The sequence below is a fragment of the Diabrotica virgifera genome, chromosome 9, assembly GCF_917563875.1.
Source record: "Diabrotica virgifera virgifera chromosome 9, PGI_DIABVI_V3a".
Taxonomy (NCBI): domain Eukaryota; kingdom Metazoa; phylum Arthropoda; class Insecta; order Coleoptera; family Chrysomelidae; genus Diabrotica; species Diabrotica virgifera.
Genome location: NC_065451.1, coordinates 61,685,946 through 61,700,328, shown reverse-complemented (window position 1 = coordinate 61,700,328; position 14,383 = coordinate 61,685,946). Strand labels below are relative to the sequence as shown.

Sequence of the window (14,383 nt, the reverse complement as noted above, 5' to 3'; positions counted from 1 at the left end):
GGGTAAAATTTGATTGATCCGCGCCCATGCGCACACCGACAGTATGGTATTAGTTGTTATACGGGCTCTGATTGGGTGTTGAAATTTTGAAATGATCTGTCAATAATTGTTCAATATGGAGGTTATCGGTAAACAAAAATATTGTATAATATTAGTTTTTATTGATGTGTGGACAGAAATAAAATCAAATTTATAATTATAGTGACTTTTTAAATAGTTTTGAAAAGCCGCAGGTACGTAATTCTAAATGTTTCAGTTGGAAATACCTAATAGTTTCAATACCTATCTGTTTGGAAAATGTAAAAAAAATAATGTAGTTACCTATTAGTAGGCAATGCTTTAATTTACATAATCTGATTACGAACAAACTTTCTACAAATCTTCATCTCATATATCGTTTTCTTACTCTATATTTTGTTGTATTTTATTTCGACAAAAATCAAACTAATAATTTTATTAAATTCATATAAATTTATGGCGTAAACGTTTAGTTTTTGTATATTCCCACATGACGTATACGAGAGTTTGGTGCAGTTTGAAATGGCGTCAACTTTCGTACGGCGCGGTAGACGTGAAGTGGGTTCAAGCCCCAAGCAAGTTATTATTTTTTTATTTTTTTTATAGATTTTATGATTGTAAGTATATTATTATATAATTTTTGAAGATATTTTTTTTTTGAAAGTGGTAGATAAGAAAGTTAGTTTGATTCTTAAATAAAATAAGTACAAATAACGTTTTAAGTATATTTACTTCGTTTAAATTACCTATTATATGATAGAAGAATATCTTCTTACGTGCGTACAAAGTACACACACATTCATTTTTTTTTAATTCATCCCATAAATACTCAATACTATTGAGATCTGAGCTGCATGCGGGCCAATCTAATCTTATCAACCCAACCTCTATTTTATGAGTCAATCAGTGTTTTTATTTACAAAAAATGGTACAGCTCTTACAAGAAAAGAGATATTCGGATAATTCAAAAAACAAAATTTTAGTGATGTCTCCGGGATAATATGACAGGACTATGAAACAAAATCAGCTCTTCCATTTTTCCACACAATGTTTTAAAGTTAGGAGAAAATACAACGCTTCCATTCAACCCCGTATAATGCCATGCAAGCAAAATTTTTGTATTACCGGAAAAATAACAAACGATATCAATACATGTAGCTAAAAACTGATGCAATAATCTTGAAAATTGGAGTATAGATAATAAAGTTATACCTATATAGTCAAATTTTATCAAAAATTTTGGGTAAAGGAATTTTGTGCCGGTAAGTGTATAGATATCATTTTTATTCTGTTGAAGATTCTGAAATTGTATGGACTACCGCTGAAATGGTAGAAGATGTAGGTATACAAAGCGGAGTTAAACAAGGATGCGTACTATCCACGACACTGAACCACCACTGTCCACCACTTACACTTAACGGATTGGACCATGAAGAAAGTATGCGATAAAAATCAGGTATTAAGTGTAACAACCAGTTGGAGGGCTTAAAGTTCGCAGACGACATTTTCTTCTAACCGAAGATGGTAACCATATACAGAAGAAGATCGACAAGCTTGCAAAATGCTCCAATGCAATTTACTAAACCTAATTTAATTGATAGATCAATCATATAATATATTATATAATATATAATAGATGAAATCAATTTATTTTTAAAATAAGAAAATCTACGGTTTCGTTTTGATCTGTCTCCCTCCATCCTCCGATAGTACTATTTCTAGGTCTACCTGTTGTCAAGGAGGCTCTGAGGAAGGCAAATTTACACCAACATGGCCGTAGTTTCTCGATATAAATTAAAACTATTTATATCGCAGTATGGTTAGAACGCCCTCTAACGGGGAATAAGTGAAATTAATTTCGACTCGATTCAAGTTCTCTGTTTAACCCAGGTATGACAATACCAAAAGGCACCGTAAGGAAAATATTCCAATTTACAGTTCAGAGATCCTGTATGAAACGAGTCTGTGTACTCTAATACAGAGTATGGCATTAGTAAAATAAGAAAATCTACGGTTTCATTTTGATTTAAATCTGTCTCCCTCCATCCTCCGATAGTACTATTTCTAGGTCTACCTGTTGCCAAGGAGGTAGTGATGTTGATTATAGTTACTTTCAAGTATTCGTTACAAATCGTTACTTTTGTATAAAGTAATCGTTTACAGTATTCGTTACTTTGATTACTATGATTACTTTTGTTACTTTTGTATTTGAGTACCGGTAATCATATCGAGAATCGTATTTCTCAGTAGGTAGGTATTTTGTATAGGTATTCCGATATAATTAATGAATACAATTTTGAAGTCGTCAAAGAATTTAAGTACTTTGGAGCGATCATAACATCTGAAAATAACTATGAAAAGGACGTGGCAGCCAGGATTATTGCAGGAAACAGGGCATATTACTCGTTAAGGACCCTACTTAAATCAAAAATACTCTCAAGACCAGCAAAAATAAGAGTATATAAGACAATAATTCGTCCCACAATAACGTATGGAAGCGAAACATGGACTCTGAATCAGCGGGAAACAACAAAATTACTGGTACTTGAAAGAAAGATACTGCGGACTATCTATGGGCCTTGCAGAGAAAAGACAACCGGAAAATGGAGAAGAAGACACAATGATGAACTCCAGACAATATACGGAGATGAAAACATAGTACGCTACATTAAATCAAACAGAATACGATGGGTGGGTCACGTACTAAGATCAAGTGACGAAAGACTTCTAAACGCCACATTCTGGGAAAGGCCCGATGGAAAAAGGTCAGTTGGTCGCCCAAGAAAGAGATGGAAGGACGCAGTAGCCAGCGATCTACGCAAAATGGGAGTACAGCAATGGGAAATAGCTGCTCAGGACCGACAACAATGGAGGGAAATAGTAAACGCGGCCAAGACTCACATAGAGTTGTAGAGCCAAATGATGATGATGATGATTCCGATATAAAAACGATCTTCACCCATCTGTTTAAGGGATAACAATGATTTGATTACTATTTGATTACAAATCATTACTTATGTATAAAGTAATCATTTAAGTATTCGTTACTTTGATTACTATTACTACTTTTGTTACTTTTGTATTTGAGTACTGGTAATCCTATCGAGAATCGTATTTCTCAGTAGGTATGTATTTTGTATAGAGGTATTCCGATATAACAACGACCTTCACCGATCTGTTTAAGGGATATAAATGATTTGATTGCTATGATTACTTTTGTTACTTTTTTATTTGAGTGCCGGTAATCGAGCATCGTTATTCTCAGTCCTCACCCTCACACCCTTAAAACGCTTCATACCGATAACGATATTCGATAACAATCGTAAAATACCGGTCCCGTCCGTTACTCGCTGGGATACGATTGGTAGAAAGTAATCAAGTGTACTTGTTGCAGATACAATATTCGTTATCGCTCTGATACGATTGGTACGAAGTAATCAAAGTAGATACAATAGTCGTTACTCGCTCTGATACGATTAGTACGAATTAACGAAGTAATCAGAGTAATCAGACTAATCAAAGTAATCAAAGTAACGATTTGCCTTTCTGTATAGTAATCGTTACTTTCGGTATTAGTAAGTAACGAGTACTTTGTAACGAATACATACTTTTTCAACATCTCTACAAGGAGGCTCTGAGGAAGACAAATTTACACCAACACGACCGTAGTTTCTCGATATAAATTAATAGTAGTTTCCATAATTTCTCGAAATTCATTTCAATTTATTTTTCGTTTATATTAAGTTTTAAGGTAGAAAAATTTAATGATGACCATTAACTAAATTTCCTATATTGCCAGAATTAATTGCAAATTGAAAAAAATAATTGTTATCTATTACAAAATTAGCAAAGTCCTTCAAGAAAAGGGTCAAAAATTAATGTTTTTCAATAATATTTTTCAGTTATTTTCAGTTACAAAGCCACATAGAATCGTCAAAACCAACAACATTTTTTTGATTAAAAAATACTATACAAAATTTCAGAAAGTTATTAATTTTCGAAAGCATGCAGAGCAACAAAAACAATTTACATAAATATACAGAGAGCACGTAAAGATTGGAATAAATTCATTTTCTCGAGAATGGACGATTCTGGAAAAAAACCCGAAACAGGTCAATTTTTATTTTTAAATTACGATTTTTTGGCATATATATCGTACTAATGACGTCATACATCTGGGCGTGATGCATCGATGATTTTTTTAAATGAGAATAGGGGGCGTGTGGTAGCTCATTTGAAAGGTAATTCAATTCTCTATTCAGTAATATAAATAATATTAACATAATTATTTATAAAGGGTGTCCAAAAAAATTTTTTGAATTAAATTTATTGACATAAAAAGAAGAATGTATGTAATTTATTTTATTCAAAACACATTTTACTACTCTCAGAAAACAAAAAAAATGTTTATTTGAAAAATAATCATAGCTTTTCGCTTAAATTAAATGTTCAAACTCTCACGACACAGGTGGGTGGCTGATTTAATATTGAATTTAAGCAAAAACAATATTTATTTGTCAAATAAACATTTTTCCTGTTTTCTGATATCAATAAAATATATTTTGAATTAAACAAATTACACATATTCTTCTTTTTATGTCAATAAATTTAATCCAAAAAAGAATTTTTTTTGACACCCTGTATAAATAATTATATCAATTTTTATACTACTGAATAGAGAATTGAATTACCTTTCAAATGAGCTATGACTCGGCCCATATTCTCATTTAAAAAAATCATCGATGAGGTCATCATGCCCAGATGGGTGACGTCACTAGTATGATATATATGCCAAAAAGTCGTAATTTAAAAATAAAAATTGACTTGTTTCGGGATATGTTTCCAAAATTGCCCATTCATGAAAAAATGAATTTATTCCAACCTTTACGTGCTCACTGTATATTTAAAAATTTTAAATAGACATCAAAGATATCAAATAAAATTCGAAACATTGAAATTCGTTGAATAGAGTCAAAGGAAGTTATTTAAACAACTGTAAACATTTTAAGATAATAAACAGATGAAATAAGTTCTAGAATTTTCAAATAACATTTTTTTTCTAAACTTATATTAAAAGTTTTATTATTTATAAAAAACGTTGAGGTTGTTTAATTAGTTCCGAAGTTCGATCGATCAAAGTTGATCGGCATTTACGACAATAGTACGATGGTTTGAGCTATGTTCTTTTAATAAATATCTTTGTTTTGCCAAGAGTGTAGTAGATATAAAGTTTCTACTTTTTTAAAAATGGAAAGAGGAATAAAAAAATTAAAAGAAGTAAAGTATCTTGCATCAACCATTAACCAGATCTTAACACTACTACAGATCTTCGAAAAAGCGCAAGAGTTTAACATAGATATGTACCAAATCTTTGTCCATTTTAAAGCGGCATATGACAGTGTCTTAAGACCAAGTCTTTACAACGCTATGAATGAGTTAGGAATTCCAAAAAAACTCATGTTTGATGAAAGTGACAATGGCGAAGATGCTATCAGCAGTAAAAAGTCAAAACGACTCGTCAACCCCATTTGAAATACATAGGGGGTTAAGGCAGGGAGATGCGCTGGCATGTAAGCTTTTTAATGTAGCCTTAGAAAAAGTTGTACGAGAAGCTAATTTAGATAGCAGGGGAACAATATTTAATAGATTAGTCCACATTCTAGCATATGCAGACGACGTGGACATTATAACAAGAACCAGGGCGAGAACTGCGGAAATCCTAACCGATCTACTAGCAGCAGCAGAACAAATGGGGTTAAATATAAATCAAAATAAAACCAAATTCATGGCGACTAACACAAACACAAGAGCTGGAAATGTGGACGCAAATCTAATCATCAATGACCAAAACTTCGAAGCGGTCAAAGAGTTCATATATCTAGGGACATCAGTTAACCGCAATAATAACACATCTGAGGAAATAAAAAGGCGAATAATAATTGCAAACAGGTGATATCATGGTTTATCGAAGTACTTATCTAACAAACGTCTGTCTCAAAAAACTCGTATAAGGCTGTATAGAACATTGATAGTCCCCGTTCTCACATATGGATCAGAGGCATGGACGCTAACTAAAACAGATGAATCCGCTCTATCGATTTTTGAAAGAAAAGTACTACGCAAGATATTCGGAGCAGTCCGGGAGAACGGAATATGGAGGCGTAGATATAACTTTCAACTGCAGAATATCTACAAGCATACGTTTGGTAGAAAAGTACTATTACCACTGTAATTAAGCGAAACCGCTTGCAGTGGGCAGGACCGTGACCAGACACCTCGTAACGCGACAGTTCGTAACCGGACAGTTGGTAACGGACAATTCGTAACAGCGAGAGTTCGTAACGGCGACACTTGGTAACGGCGACAGTTCGTAACTATACAAATTCGTAACGGACAATTCTTAACGTCCAAATTGAATTATTATGTTTATTTTTGTTAACGTGGAAACTAACTGTTATTACAGTTATAATAATTATACATATAACAATTATTGAAATTATGTTTATCAATTTAACGAATCAGTACGGGTAAACATGTTTAACACATTTTATATTTCAAAAATACCAAGTTTCTTGTAAAAGGTATATATTAAAATACCCTAAATAAGGGTCACAATACAAAACGTTTTCGGATTAAGGAATCCATCATCAGTGTTTAAAAGCCAAAATTTGCATGCCTGAGCCACCAAAATGTATCGGGTAAAAACCCTTTAAATGTAAATAATAAGGATGTTTTACATATTTATATAAAATTCATTGGATGGTATAGATAAACCTGGATGTTACCCAGGGCAACACAGGACTCTCTCCACGTGGTTGGAACTTTTTTTGGAGAAAACCTCACATATTGGATTTCAATGGCCAACTGACAAGTGAATTCAACTTGTGAATTCACTTGTCAGTTGGCCATTGAAATCCAATATGTGAGGTTTTCTCCAAAAAAAGTTCCAACCACGTGGAGAGAGTCCTGTGTTGCCCTGGGTAACATCCAGGTTTATCTATACCATCCAATGAATTTTATATAAATATGTAAAACATCCTTATTATTTACATTTAAAGGGTTTTTACCCGATACATTTTGGTGGCTCAGGCATGCAAATTTTGGCTTTTAAACACTGATGATGGATTCCTTAATCCGAAAACGTTTTGTATTGTGACCCTTATTTAGGGTATTTTAATATATACCTTTTACAAGAAACTTGGTATTTTTGTGATTTATGGTATACAGCCAGCTACAGGAAGTTTATTTTCCTACTGGATTTTATATTTCGTGTTTCAGAATATTTAAAAGTCTTTAAACACAAACCAATATATTTAAATACATAAAAACTTTTAACGTTCCTTAAATTTGCATATACCTAGACAAAGGAACAATGAAGTACTTAATTCCTGAAATCTTTAATGTGACAACCGTCTTTAGACATTCCAAACTTTTTAAATAAACATTTTGTAAAGGAAAGAGTATAATTACATGTTGCTGTTATTAAAATAAACCTTGTGATTTGTAATAGCTTTTGGGACATTCAATCAACGGTTATAGTTGATAAGAGGGATGGCTTGTAATAGTTTAATACATGGTTTAACTACATTTATTATATTGTGAAACACGAAATATGAAATGCCTTAAAAATGTTTATCCTGATACTGATTCGTTAAATTGATAAAGATAATTTCATTTATAACTGTAACAACAGTTAGTTTCCACGTTAACAACAATAAACAAAATAATTCAATTTGGAGGTTACGAATTGTCCGATACGAATTTGTATAGTTACGAACTGTCGCTGTTACGAATTGTCCGTTACCAACTGTCCGGTTACGAACTGTCGCGTTACGAGATGTCATGGAACCGGGCAGGACATGTAGCCCGGGCCCCTGAATCGAACATGATAAAAAAGATTCAAACAGCTCAACCCGTGGGAACGAGAAGACGGGGTAGACCAAAGTTAAGGTGAAGGGACGGGGTAACACAAGATGCCGAGAAGATCGGAGTCGGCAAGTGGAAAATGCAAGCAAGGGACAGAACAGAATGGCGTAGAAAGCTTGAGTAGGTCGAGGCTCTCTAAGGGCTGTAGCACCAAGATGATGATGATGATGATGATGACGTATCTTGCAAGTAAATATTCATTTATATGTAAAAACATGGAAAATAAATAATTATGCTCACGGGACTCATTAAAACTCAAGGGACCCAAATTAAAAATAGATGATTAAAGCTGGTCAATTAGCAGCTGAGATAATTGAAATGTTTAAAATCATCGCTATTTTGAATGCGTGAATTCATTTTTAAGACGGCTGAGATACTTCCTCTCGCCGACTTGTCTGTAGTTTTAAAGATTTAAATTGACATTTTATTCAAGATGTACAAAAGAAATAAAGGTAAATATTTATATCTACTAAGCACTACAACATGCATAGCTGCCAAGAAACAAAAAAAAATTTCTAATTTTTTTACAAATTGTTTTATACAAGTGTAGCCCACCTTTTGAAGTATTTGCATAGTAAAATTATCATTATTTCTAATAACATATTTGGAAGCCATTAAAACAGAAATAGGATCATATACGATTACTCCTATGAGGGTATTTTGGAACTTACCTACCAAATAAAAAGTCGTTGAAATAATATAGTGTACAACGCATGCATGGAGACTTTTATACACGTATGTTGAAATCAACACTCATATAAAAATTCTATGTCACGCACTAGTTTCACAAACATTATTTCAAATCTAGGCTATTGATTATGGGCAAAAATAAGGGGCTAAAAAGGGCAACGTTAAAGTTGTTTTATGGTTTTATATTTATAGTGAATTGACTCTCAAAAAAAAAAAAAAACGACGTGTATTACCGTTTAATGGGGTGCACTTTTTTTGAAAAAGGGGGGAATTAGTTCGTGTTTTGTTTTGTACGTGAAATGAAATACATATACCGAAAAATTGTTTAAAATTAATTTTTTATCAAACTGTCACCTTTTAAAGTTATAAATGTTGTTTTTGACAAAAATATATTCATAAAACTAAGGAGAGAACACAAAAAACGCGATATTTCTTTTTTGGCCCATAACTTTTTCCTTTTTTCGGTGGTTTAGCTATAGACATTTCATTACAGAAAAAAGTTCTATCTATTTTCTTTCAAATGACGTTTCTTAGAAGTCTTTAAGATTCATAACATCTGAGATACGATTTTTCAAATTTAGCCACTACACAATTTTTGAGCCATTTTCACTATTTTTTTGCAAACATTGCTTTAAAATTTTTTAGTTAACTCTTTAGATGGGAAATAAGCCAGAATTAAATTGAAAAAAATAATTTTATTAACGTTTCGAGGCCCAAATCGGGTGTCGTTTTCAAAATACAAAATACTACTCTATTTTGACAACGACACCCGATTTGGGCGTCGAAACGTGAATAATTTTTTTTGTCAATTTAATTGTGGCTTATTTCCCATCTAAATAATTAATTATAAAAATGCCATAAGGAAATAGCTTCAGAACAACAATAAACTTTTTTTTCTTCGCAATTTTAGGTATACAGTGCGTTCATAAAGTAACGCATAAATTCGTTATTTCGTAAACTAACGCCTTTAAGGAAAAATCCCGAAACAGGTCGATTTTTGTTTTTAAATTACGATTTTTTGGCATATATATTATACTAGTGACGTCATCCATCTGGGCGTCATGACGTAATCGATGATTTTTTTAAATGAGAATAGGGGTCATGTGATAGCTCATTTGAAAGGGTATTCAATTCTCTATCCAATAATATAAACATTAACATAATTATTTATACAGGGTGTTCATTTTTTAATTAAAATAAGTGAGACAAAAAGAAGAATATATGTAATTTATTTAATTCAAAATACATTTTACTACTGTCAGAAAACAAAAAAAAATTATTTAACAAATAAACATTGATTTTCGCTTAAACGAAATGTTCAAACTGCCAAGAGACAGGTGGGTGGCAGCTTTAACATTGAATTTAAGTGAAAAACAATATTTATTTGTCAAATAAACATTTTTTTCCTGTTTTCTGACAACCGTAAAACGTATTTTGAATTAAGTAAATTACATACATTCTTCTTTTTGTCTCAATAATTTTAATTAAAAAAATGTTTTTTTGAACACCTTGTATAGATAATTATGTTAATGTTTATATTAGTGAATAGAGAATTGAATACCCTTTGAAATGAGCTATCACATGACCCCTATTATTCTCATTTAAAAAAAAATCATCGATTACGTCATCACGCCCAGATGGATGACGTCACTGGTATGATATATATGCCAAAAAATCGGAATTTAAAAATAAAAATCTACCTGTTTCGGGACTTTTCCTTAATGTCGCCGGTTTATGAAATAATGAATTTATGCGTTACTTTATGGACGCACTGTATTCAGTTTGTAAGAGACCATTTTAAAGATAATTGATTTTTCTTTCTCTTAAATATCCTTATTTGTTTTTAAATGTACTCCTTTAAAAAATTGTATGTCGCATAGTTTGAATCCCAGAGACTTCTAACACACGTCATTTTGAAAGGAAAGAAGTTTTGTCTGTGAAGCATGGCCCAGGTATAAGTATAACCTTCGCGGAAAAAAGTAATAGAGCAAAAAATTTCGTGTTTTCGTGTTTTTTTGCTTCGTTGTTTGAATATATTTTTGTCAAAAAATTGTGTTTGACTTTAGAAGATGAAATTTCGATTTCGTTTTAAACAACATTGCTGAAGATGTATATATACGAAAAGAGTGTAGAATTGAGTTACAAAAAAATGAAATCTTACACAACAACGCACCTATTTAAATGGTAGCACTTCGCGGTTTTTTTATATTTGGGGTTTCATTGACCATATTTATGAAACAATAAAACCCCCTTAACGTTGTAATTCCTTTTAGGCTTTTTTTTTTAATGATCAATAGCCTAAATGTACAAACCGTATTTTACAGGGTAGCGAGAAAGTATGGAAACACGGTGATTTCTCGGAAACCGCTCAAAAGATTTTTATAAATGTTGGTGGGTAGGGGTGACCTATTGCGGCCGATATTATAGTTGTAATTACATTGTTGTCAAATCTTCCGTTTTTCTGTAAATCTAATGAACTTTCTTATTTTAAATAGAACACCCTGTATATTTTTTATGTTTTGAAGTCCTTAAGAAATACTGATTATTTTTCATGTTATGTTACCTATACCTAAATGCCATAATTTCGGAGTTATTGCTACCTACATTTATTAAAAAAAAAATTAACAAATTATACAAATTTATTTTTTTGGACCGGGTAGATATTATTTTAGGTTCTTTGGGTCATTGGGAACAAAAAAGTCTTGTGTAATTTTCCTAAAAAGTTAATCGTTTCCGAGTTATAAACAATTTAAAACTGAAAAAAATCGAAAAATGACGATTTTTAAGGTTCAAAAACACAAGTAAAAAAATCATTATTAAAATTACGAAGTACCTAAGTTCAAGCTTAAACCTTTTTCTATCAGATCTCTAAGAATTTTTGGCATATTCTATTCTAAAACATTGTTTTTTGTTAATTGTTAATAAAGCGATAAACATGCGAGGACGATCATTAACAAATAAAAAATAATGTTTTAGAATGAAATAAGACCAAATCACTTATCGGCATCTGATAAAATAAGATTAGAACTTGAATTTAGGCACTTCATAGTTTCAAAAATAATATTTTTTACTTATGTTTTTGAACCCAGAAATCGTCATTTTTCGAATTTTTTCAGTTTTAATATGTTTATAACTTGGAAGCGATTAACTTTTGAGGAAAATTACAAAAGACCTTTTTTGTTCCCAATGATCCAAAGAACCTAAAATAATATCTACCCGGTCCAAAAAAATAAATTTGTATAATTTTTGTTAATTTTTTTTAATAAATGTAGCCATAACTCCGAAATTATGGCATTTAGGTATAGGCAGCATAACATGAAAAATAATCAGTATTTTTTAAGGAATTCAAAACGCAAAAAATATACAGGGTATTCTATTTAAAATAAGAAAGTTCATTGGATTTCCAGAAAATCGGAAGATTTGACAACAATGTAATTACTACTATTAAGGTCGCGTCATATTATAATACACGTCGCGTTTTCGGCACGTAGCGTTTGCAGACCGGCAATCGGACTGCCAATTCACATTTTCATACATAGAACGTTTCCGTTGGTTTCAGTTTGGTGCGGTGCAGATGTGTTTATTGTCACAACACATGCTTACATCACAAACTGCCTCTAAAACTACTTTTTAAATTAGACCGGGAAGTATCGTCGCCCCGGCTAGCGAAATTATTCCGATTCGATATTTTTAAACAAACTTACTCAAAAAGAAGTCCTTATAACATATCCACAGGGTGCCGGGCGGTACCGTGGTCGAAAAATTGTTTAAACATTTTTTTTAAACAAATTCACAAAAATATTTTTTTTATTTCGAGCAATATTTTTTTAGATAAACTGGGTCATTATGGCAAAAAAGGTCTCTTGTCATTTTTCTCTAAAATTGATTGTTGTCGAGTTACATGCGATTAAAAATTTGAAAAATGCGAAAAGGCCATTCTCAAGGCTTAATAACTCGATTAAAAGTATTATTATGAATTTCAATAAGTGACCAAATCAAGTTTCAAACCCCTTCTTCAAGGTCCCAAAGAGATTTTTGTCATTATTTTACTACAAAGCTGTTATTTTTAGTTATTAACAATTAGCGCTATAGTCCAACTGTATCGTCGCCCCCGTTAGCGAAACTATTTCGATTAGATTTTTTTGCACAAACTTACTCAAAAAGAGTCCTTATAACAAACACATCCACAGGGTGCCGGGCGGTGCCGTTGTCAAAAAATTGTTTTAACAATTCTTATTAAACAAATTCACAAAAATAATTTTTTCATTACGAACGATTTTTTTTTAGATAATTTGGGTTATTCTTAGCAAAAAACGTATCTTGCAAAAGTGCGGAATTAGAGAAAAATCTCAAGAGACCTTTTTGCCCAGAATAACTCAAATTATTATTAATTTGGGTTTAATTAAATTATTAATAAAAAATTATTTTTGTGAATTTGTTTAACAAAAATTGTTTAAACAATTTTTAGACCACGGCACCGCCCGGAACCCTGTTGATGTGTTATAAGGACATCTTTTTGAGTAAGTTTGTGCAAAAAAATCTAATTTCGCTAACGGGGGCGACGATACAGTTGGACTATAGCGGTAATTGTTAATAGTTAAAAATAACAGCTTTGTAATAAATTAATGACAAAAATCTCTTCATGACCTTGAATAAGTTGTTTGAAACTTGATTTGGTCACTTATTGAAATTCATAATAATAATTTTTAATCGAGTTATTAAGCCTTGATTTTTCGCAATTTTAGAGAAAAATGACAAGAAACCTTTTTTCCTCAGAATTACCCAAATTATCTAAAACAAATATTGCTCGAATGAAAAAATATTTTTGTGAATTTGTTTAAAAAAGATTGTTTAAACAATTTTTCGACCACGGCACCGCCTGGCACCCTGTGGATATGTTATAAGAACCTCTCTTTGAGTAAATTTGTGCAAAAAATCGAATCGGAATAATTTCGTTAGCGAGGGCGACGATACTGACCGGTCTAAATACTCGGTATCAAATTCAAAGAAATACCTACATAAACAACAAGGGGAAAACGACCCGTATATGTCAACATCCGAAAAATATTGTTTTCGAATGAACCGAACGCAGACGTAACGTGTCTTATACGCTATGTTACGTGTCTTATACGCACAATATGAATTGTTCAATTTAAAAAACATTAAATTATTTTTTTCTCTAACGAAACGCTACGTGCCGAAAACGCGACGTGCATTATAACATGACGCGACCTTAATATCGTCCGTATTAGAATACCCTTACCCACCAAAATTTATAACAATCGTTCAAGCGGTTTCCGAGAAATTACCGTGTTTCCATACTTTCTCGCTACCCTGTATAAAGATATTACGAGAAACAAAATCACGATTCACCCACCCTTAATTTTGGTGCACTGTTCACTAAACAGAAGAAAACTGGTAGAACTAACACCGTCTTCATGATGTATTTTCTATTGATGTGTCTTCGTGCGTCGGTGTCTTTCAAAGGTCCGCCACACTACGGGGATTTGTCACTATTACGTGACCCTGTAATGGTTGAATAGTTTATATAGGATCCAAGAAAGGTAGTGAGGATGATGAATTGAAATAAAGACGGAACGAACGTCCTGTCGAAAGGCTCTAGGTTTTCTTTATCTACAGGATGGTCACAGCGAAATTATATTAGATATTATATTATTAGGCAGACGAAATTGACTTTTACAAAATTTTAAAAAATATATGATAAACTACATCATAATTATACAAATTA

At 32.0% G+C, this 14,383-nt stretch overlaps 1 protein-coding gene across 1 annotated transcript in view; it reads right to left on the bottom strand.

Moving 5' to 3' along the window:
* LOC126891679 (uncharacterized) overlaps window positions 1–14,164 on the bottom strand; it is a 41,059-nt gene extending 26,895 nt beyond the window's left edge. The window contains exon 1 of the mRNA XM_050660917.1: window positions 14,012–14,164. Coding sequence (XP_050516874.1) covers window positions 14,012–14,074 — 63 coding nt within the window. The 5' untranslated portion in view covers window positions 14,075–14,164. The remainder of the gene's footprint in view (window positions 1–14,011) is intronic.
* Between the last annotated feature and the right edge of the window lie 219 nt (window positions 14,165–14,383).